The sequence below is a fragment of the Malania oleifera genome, chromosome 8, assembly GCF_029873635.1.
Source record: "Malania oleifera isolate guangnan ecotype guangnan chromosome 8, ASM2987363v1, whole genome shotgun sequence".
NCBI classification, from domain to species: Eukaryota; Viridiplantae; Streptophyta; class Magnoliopsida; order Santalales; family Ximeniaceae; genus Malania; species Malania oleifera.
In genome coordinates this window covers 44,487,141-44,495,954 of record NC_080424.1, presented here as the reverse complement: position 1 = coordinate 44,495,954, position 8,814 = coordinate 44,487,141, and the positions used below count along the sequence as shown (strand labels likewise).

At 36.1% G+C, this 8,814-nt stretch overlaps 1 protein-coding gene across 2 annotated transcripts; it reads left to right on the top strand.

The window, feature by feature from the left end:
* Positions 1–1,520: 1,520 nt before the first annotated feature.
* Positions 1,521–7,137, top strand: LOC131161639 (cryptochrome-1). 2 transcript variants are annotated; one of them, XM_058117555.1, is made up of 5 exons: positions 1,521–2,207; positions 2,926–3,144; positions 3,991–4,697; positions 5,695–6,494; positions 6,774–7,137. In XM_058117555.1, the coding sequence occupies exons 1-5, from the start codon at positions 1,895–1,897 to the stop codon at positions 6,775–6,777; spliced, it is 2,043 nt and encodes a 680-aa protein (XP_057973538.1). In that variant the 5' UTR covers positions 1,521–1,894; the 3' UTR covers positions 6,778–7,137. The 2 variants fall into 2 exon arrangements, with proteins under 2 accessions (XP_057973538.1, XP_057973539.1); XM_058117556.1 differs by having other exon boundaries at positions 1,706–2,207; positions 5,695–7,137.
* Positions 7,138–8,814: the final 1,677 nt, after the last annotated feature.

The following is an 8,814-nucleotide window of genomic DNA, read 5'->3' as shown; positions in this document are numbered from 1 at the left end:
ACCAGTTGGTTTGTTGAAGATTGCTTTTGTCACCTTTTAAAAATTTCTTTTTCCTTTCCTTCTATCTTTCTTATTATTTTAAATAGTTTAAAATTTTTCGGGTCGTTACAGGTCATGCTGCAGGGATACTAGACGATCAGTCACAAGGTATTGCATCATGCTCAGAAAATCACTCATTTCTTGGAAGACCAAGAAGCAAACAACAGTCTCTCGCTCCTCAGCTGAAGCAAAGTATAGATCAATGGCCTCTACATGTTGTGAGGTCACTTGGTTAAAATCTTTACTCTCAAATCTTGCAGTGACATATTCTGAACCAGTCAGAATGTACTGTGATAACAAAGTAGTTATACATATAGCCTCAAATCCAGTGTTTCATGAACCAACCAAGCATATCGAGATAGATTGTCATGTAGTTCGAAAAAAAAAACTCCAAAATGGGATCATTCAAACAATCCATATGCACACAAGCCAGCAACCCGCTGATTTATTTACCAAAACTCTTGGAGTTGCACAATTTAACTACCTACTTAGTAAGTTGGGTGTTATAAATATCCACGCCAACTTGAGGTGGAGTGTTGAGGAAGACCACAAATCAAGGAGCAAACATGAGGCTCCAATTACGTGATATTTTCATTTGAGAAAAGTCAGCAAATCTCTTTATTATAGAAAGGAGTGTGAAAATTAATTTAGGATTAATTTTGTATATATTCCATTATTCCCCAATTACAAGTATAAATAGGGGTTATAAATTGTTGTAAAAAATATATATATTATTAAACAGAGTTTCTTATTTTAATATATTCTTCTTCCTTTAATTTTTCACAGATTTCAAAAAGATCAAAGATCATCCTTACGATTTTAAAAATTTTACAAGCCCCACAATGATTTGCCAAAAAAATACAACTCTCTCCTTATATTCTCTTATATTTAGTATAAAAAGGAGGATATAATTTTTTCAAAAGTTAAATGTTAAGGAAAATTCGTGAAATTTTTTAAATGTTAAAAGAGAAGTGTAAAAAATTTTTAAAACTTTAGAGAATATCATGTGTTATGTTTTTTTTTTTTTTCATTAGAACTTGCCCAATTTGGATAATAGATAACAGTTTGTTGATATCCCATTTACTATTTCTTAAAAATATTTTCCAAAATCAACAATAATATGAAAGTCTCAAATTATACAATTGCTACCTAATTTTCTGTTCGTGGAATATAATGGAGTACAAGTGAAATTTTTTTTTTTTTTTTAAATTGTGATAAATGTTTAAAATTATAAAGATGAATTTTATTCCATTCTATTTTATTTTTACCGACCAAAGAGATCATTGGAATTTCCTTAATAACAGCTTGATTAAACTTATTTGCAGCCTCTTGTTTTTTGTCAGCAATGATGCACAAATGAGGCCATACTTGACCCTGTAAGTTTTTCATCCTCTCAAGTCTCGAACAGAGACAGGCGGAGAGTGTGGGTGGGCTTTCGTTTTGTTGCATGGGATAAGATAGAAAAAGGAAAATCTAAAAAGGAAAAGTTGTGGCTGCAAATTGGCCATCAATTTGTGGGATCCCAACTCACTCCCCTCATTCCTCTCTCTCTCTCTCTCTGGGTTGCTGTCTGATGCCCAAATTCCGGGAAAAGGAAATAATAATCAGCATAGTAGTGGGAAAATAAAATTAGAAAGGAGTAAAAAGGATAAGCACACAATGACACAATCTTAAATCCCCCAATTACAATTTTTCTTGGTCCTCAAGTCTTATTTAGTATTTAGAGGAAACTAAGGAAACAATTAATTACAACATCCCACCCCCCGCCCCCCACCCTATTCTGCTCTGCTATCTCAACAGAGAGAGAGAGAGAGAGAGAGGGGTGGTATGTAGTTGAGAGAGGGAGCTGAGGAAGATGTCTGGTGGTGGGTGCAGCATAGTATGGTTCCGGAGAGATCTGAGGGTAGAGGACAACCCAGCACTGGCTGCTGGAGTGAGAACAGGTGCAGTGGTTGCAGTCTTTATATGGGCTCCTGAGGAAGAAGGGCATTTCCACCCAGGGAGGGTCTCTAGGTGGTGGCTCAATCAGAGTTTGGCTCTCCTCGACTCCTCCTTGAGGAGCCTTGGCACTTCTCTCATCACCAAGAGATCTACTGACAGTGTTTCTTCTCTCCTGGACATTGTCAAATCTACTGGTGCTACCCATCTCTTCTTCAATCACTTATATGGTCAGCTCTTTTTTTTTATTACCCCAATCACTTTTTCATGGGTTTGATTGATTATATAAATATTTTAAATTTTTTTATGCATTCTTTGTTTGTTTGTTTGTTTGTTAATTCATGATTCATCTTACGTATGTTTTTTTGTGCAACTTCTGGCATGGTTTATTTTTTATTACTTATTTTTTCTTTCTTCTTTCCTAATTTATTCCAAAATTATTGCTCATGATGCTTGTATAAATTCTGAATAAATCTTACGCAATGTTTGGGAGAGACCTTGATTTAGATTTGGATTTTTTTGGATTTGACAAAGTTTGAATACAAAATTATATTGAATTTTATCCAAATCTATCTAAATCCAAGAACCAAAATTCATGCTGCCATAGGCAGCTTTGAGTGGATTATTGTTCATTTGCTGCTTATGATTGGGACTTAGGTATTGTCTAATTTTAGAATGCTGGTATGAGCTTCCTCCTTCCTTCGGTTTGTTTTTTAAGTACGCTTGTGTCTATTGGTAACTTTCTTTTTCTGGCCATCTTTCTGCAATTGATTGTGTCAATAAAAATGAAAAGAAATAATGGAGCTTTCCTTCATTTTCTGTTTGGATTATACATCATGGTTGTCAAGTCATCTGTTATCACCAATTATTTTGTCTGCACCCATTATATACCGGTTTTGCAAACGTTAATTCAACATTTCAAATAACATCCAACCTTCTGGCTTTCAGATCCTCTGTCTCTTGTTAGGGATCACCGTGCAAAGGAGGCTTTAACTGCTCAAGGCATAGCTGTCCGGTCCTTCAATGCAGATTTGCTTTATGAACCATGGGAAGTTAATGACGCCCAAGGTCACCCATTCACAACCTTTGCAGCTTTCTGGGACCGATGCCTTAGCATGCCTTTTGACCCAGAGGCACCTCTTCTCCCACCTAAGAGAATAATCTCAGGTATGGTTTAAGCCTTTGCCTGAATATTCTATTTGTTGCTTGCATGTTTCAAGAAATTTATGAGTTCTGTGTGTGGCACTTTCACCCAAGATAATGATGGAAATATTGACCGTGGAGTGTTTAGATACGGAAAATGTTCCATGTTTGAAGTGCAGCTTCAAGAAAGTATTGATGAAAACCCTTTAATATTTCAACAGGACTCATGGTCTACATTAAAGGAGGATTTGTTGGATATATTATAGTCAGAACTGAAAAACTGACAACTTTATAGGCTAACATATTAGTCAATGCTTTTGAAAATTCCTGCATCAATAGATGACATTTTTTTTTGGTGACCCTTCAATTTGTGCCAACTGTGAAACAGGAACTTTTCATTGATTCTCGACTGATCAATGTTGTGGATGCTATTATAGTAGCCTCTTCCTTCCCTAGCTCTTTAAGATAAAAGAAAATTGTTCTAAATTTTTGGTTTTGCAGCCTTCATAGAGAGCAGTTACAGACTATAAAAAATCAATTTGGTTTTATTTTGTTATTATTATTTTCAGCAGACATCGAGTGCACTGATTAATTTCCATTAATCTTCTTTTATCCGGCAAAAGAAGAATTTATTATTGCACATTTGCAGCACAAAACACCACAACAGAGGCAACAAAAAACAAGAACTTAGTAGCCTAAGCAGAAAACCGCACACACACACACACACACAAGCACTTCCGGTAGAAACATAAAACAACATACTGGAAACCAGACCGAGTGGAAAATGCTAAGGAATGTTTTTTGCAAGCTTATGTGTATGGAGGTACAATCTTGTCCTAAATATGAAAAACACTGTTTCCACTCTTTCAGCTGATGTGTCGAGGTGCCAGTCAGATGCATTGGTTTTCGAAGATGAATCAGAGAAGGGAAGCAATGCACTTCTTGCTCGATCATGGTCACCGGGGTGGAGTAATGCTGACAAGGCTTTAACTGCATTTGCTAACGGACCATTGATTGAGTACTCTAAGAACCGTAGGAAAGCTGATAGTGCTACAACCTCATTTCTCTCTCCCCATTTACATTTTGGGGAGGTGAGTGTGAGGAAAGTTTTCCATCTTGTGCGTATCAAGCAGGTCCTATGGGCTAATGAAGGAAATGAGGCTGGTGAAGAAAGTGTCAATTTGTTCCTCAAGTCTATTGGACTCAGGGAGTACTCAAGATACATGAGCTTTAACCATCCTTACAGCCATGAAAGGCCTCTTCTTGGACAACTTAAGTTTTTCCCTTGGGTTGTTGATGAAATCTATTTTAAAGCTTGGAGACAAGGTAGAACTGGTTATCCATTGGTGGATGCTGGTATGAGAGAGTTGTGGGCCACTGGTTGGCTACACGATCGGATAAGGGTTGTGGTTTCAAGTTTCTTTGTAAAGGTTCTGCAGCTTCCGTGGAGATGGGGAATGAAGTATTTTTGGGATACTCTACTGGATGCAGATCTAGAGAGTGATGCTCTTGGTTGGCAGTATATATCTGGTACTCTACCTGATGGTCGTGAGTTAGACCGCATAGATAATCCACAGGTATGATTCCTATGTTCATAAGAATTTCGGGCACAGCTTGTTCTCATTTCACGACCTTTTTCAATTGTAGTAATGGTAGCTGTCATACCTGTTATTTACTTGTATCTTTACACAATGCTTAATGAGTCAAACCTGCATTTTTAGCAGTTGTAGTCATGCAGTCATATCTGGCTGATTGTTTTCGTGTTTCTTTTTTGTCTTCTCAGCTTTGAAAAGATAACTTCAGATTGAACTTGGTTTCTGCAGCAATTAATTTTTGCGATGAAAGCAATGAATTTAATCCTATTGTATGATCTTTAGCTGTACAGCAGCTTTCATGTAAAATGTTTTTTGGAATTTGCACTTTTCTGTTTACTTTCTTGACATTTATCTCCAAGCGAAGATAAAAAATAAAAACCTAAGGTGACGTTGTTATCATTCTATATGAATAATTTTCCTTGTCTTTTGATGCCTAACAATTACAGAAAAGCCTAAACAGCTCCACTGGTAGCCACTGTCAGGATTTGTGCGTGGAGATGCGGGGGTAAATGCTGCTCTGCCACAATATGGAAAATGTTGAGTTTTAGAATTGAGTTTATAGTTGTTATTTTCTGTCAAGTGGGTGTTTTTAGGACGGGCTAAGAATTTTAAAAGCAAAGGTCTTGGTTTGGTATTAAGTCAATGATAACGTAGCATTACTTTCTTTGTATTTTCCAGTTTTCAAACAGTGGGAGCTCTTACTGACACATTCACGTAAGCAGTAAATTTTTTTTTTTTAAAATGTTGTGGAAGAAAAATCAAAACCTCTTGGAAAAAATATTTTTGGTAAATATTTTATTGCAAGCTTCAATTGATGTTCCCTTCTTCTCTACAACTCTGTATCCTCCACAAGTAATTCTTTGGATAAGGATGCAGTTTTATAGGAGTTTCTGCATGCATTCATTTATTCAATTTTCTGTTGATAAAAGACATCCAATATGGGATTTTCACATTTAGCTCATGGTATTTTTTTTGACAGTTCGAGGGTTATAAATTTGATCCAAATGGAGAGTATGTACGACGGTGGCTTCCTGAACTTGCAAGACTACCAACTGAATGGATACACCACCCCTGGAATGCACCAGAATCCGTTCTACAAGCTGCAGGAATTGAGCTGGGCTCAAATTACCCTCTCCCCATTGTAGAAATAGATGCAGCAAAGGCCAGGTTGCAAGAAGCAATTTCAGAGATGTGGCAACAAGAAGCAGCTTCAAGAGCTGCAATTGAGAATGGAACTGAGGAAGGACTTGGGGACTCCTCTGAATCCACTCCCCTTGCATTTCCTGATGACATCCAAATGGAGGAAAATCATGAACCGGTGAGGAACAGCCCTACCGTGACTCGACGCTATGAAGATCAGATGGTCCCTAGTATGACTTCTTCTTTCGCGAGGGTTGAAGAGGAAGAACATTCTATGGATCTTCGAAATTCGGCTGAAACTAGCAGGGCAGAAGTACCAACAAATACAAATATAAATCAAGAGCCAAGGAGAGAAGCATTAAACCAGAGGGGTATGCAAACAGTTCGAAGCAACAATACTCTTCCACAATTTAACTTTGCAGTAGGAGTACGAAACGCCGAGGATTCCACAGCTGAATCTTCAAGCACTAGCAGAAGAGAGAGAGATGGAGGTGTAGTTCCAGTTTGGTCTCCCCCAACTACTAGTTATTCTGAGCAGTTTGTGGGTGAAGAACATGGCATCGGAACCAGTTCATCTTACTTGCAGAGCCATCCACAGTCTCATCAGCTAATGAATTTGAGGCGGCTTTCTCAAACTGGGTAGGCATATTATCCTTGCTAAACACTTCTAAGGGGAAAAGCATGCCCACTTATATGAAACTGGCTCAGCCGAAAGCTGAACCAGTGGTTGAAAAACTGTAGAATAAATTTTATATCAATGAGAAACTTCCTATAACCACCTCCCCAACTCAGTTTCAGTTGGGAGTGAATTCACTGATGATTTCATTATTTGGATCGGAACTATACCGGTTCTTGCACTGAGTAGTTCCAGTTATTCTTCAAATTTCTCCAACAGCTCTGTTTATTCTGTTTAAACAGGTAATGATATACCTATGTGCATTATGCAACAACAAAACAAGCTGGCAGATGAAGAGTTCATATGTCGTCACCTAATCCCAGGCCATAGGATGATAATCCAGCGGCACATGTACATCTTATCCACCCGTTTTTCTGGTTAGCAGTTCAACCTTACCTTATTAATGGTTGAGCTTCCATATTGATATTTGGTACAGGCAGAACATCTATCTTTTTTTCCTTGTACCATATTATGTAGTTCTGGTGTATAGTAGTGTTATTGTCATGAGGGAAAAATAAGATAGTCCAAATAGGGATGTGTAGTCCTCTAATAAACCCAGGTTTGTGCCTTTACAAATTATTGTTTGGGTATCTATTTTTATTCTAATCCTCTTTGTGTAATCTTCATTTTTCCTTTCCCCTACCCAGCATAGCAGATTGTTGCAGGATGGAGGACTTCCTAACAAAGGCATTAAAATGTACTATTCTCCTTGAGGCTCTAGCTCACTTTTGTGTACTGTAGGATTGGTTTGGATCAATAATTTTGTTTATTGAGGAAAAGGAAAGGAAAGAAAAATAGAAGGGAAATTCATTCCATTATATTTTCTTTTTATATCAAACATTATTAAAACTGAAAAATTGTGATTAAAAATTAAGAAAAATCAAATGTTGATGATGTATGACTCAATTTTTATTATTGGTTTGTTTTGTATTTTTCTTTTCTTTCTTGATTTTCTTGATAATTAAACGAGAAAAAGTGGATTCCTCTATATTTTTCTTTCCTTTCCTTATGATTTCCAAGTTGCAAATAGGACCTAGAGGAAAATTAAGGAAAAGAAAATAAAAAAGAAATTAATGTTTATTGTTTTTTCTCTTTATATTAAGTTTTACTAAGAATGGAAATTTCTTCAAATTTAATTAAAAATTTTAAAAATTCAAAGTTAATAATATGTAAAATTTTCGTTCATTCATTTATGATACATTTTATTTTCTTTCTCATTTCTAGGTAATGAAGATTCTTTTATGTTTTCCTTACACTCAATATTTTCACGTTCCAAATATGGTTGAAATTTTCAATAACCCCAACCCATTTTAAGGGGTTTGGGCAACACAGAGGAGAAGATAGGGAATCAAAAAGAATATTTTAATAAATTACACTCAAGTTTTTGAAGCATTAAAAAGTGCACTTCACTCCCTGTAATTTTATTTAAAATTGCTTATTCTTGTTTCCAATAAACAAGTCTTAAAGAAGAAATTAGAAATATAGTGTGAAAGTTGTATGGGCACACAAGCAGCCTTTAAGAAATACCTTACAAGAAAGGAGAATTAGAATAAGAGAATAGAAATCATATAACTCAAAAAATTCATATATTGGAAAGGAATGAGCAAGTTTAGAGTATATAGATTAGAAGAGTACAAGGAGAGAAGAATGAGGAGAGAGATAAGGAGTGTGATATTAAATAGATGAGTAAGAATTATGTCTTGATTGCATTGAAATGGTGTAATCATGTGTTTGGTTTCAAACGAAATTTTTGAGACCCCAATTATCCTAAGAGTCCCAACTCACTAAGGACTAAAAAGTAATGTTAACACTATGGGAATCTTTACGGGAACTTGATACACAAGAGTGAACATCAACTTGACTCAAAAGTTTAAATTTATTAGGTCTTGAGTCCAAATATGTATATAAGCGTCCATTTTTAACTCTATTTTTCCAATGTAAGATAAACTTACAAGTGGAATTTTCAACAATCTCTCTCTCACTAGCAAGTTTCAACCACTTTCCCTCAAACGAAAGTATTATTGAACATTCATGTGCTTGATTCAACCTCTCCCCCTTAAGGAAAAATCATCTCCCTTTTGAGAGTAAGCCGAATTCTCCAATAGTTGCTCAAGTGGGCCTTACCTCCATGCCTTATGTGTCTCGGATTACATTCCACATGTTTCAAAACCAATCCTACCTTCGACATCATAACCCTATTCAGATCCATCTATTAGACTTAGATGATCATTATTGACCTCGATCACACACACTTGGTACTTCAATTGTTAGGATTTTAATAGA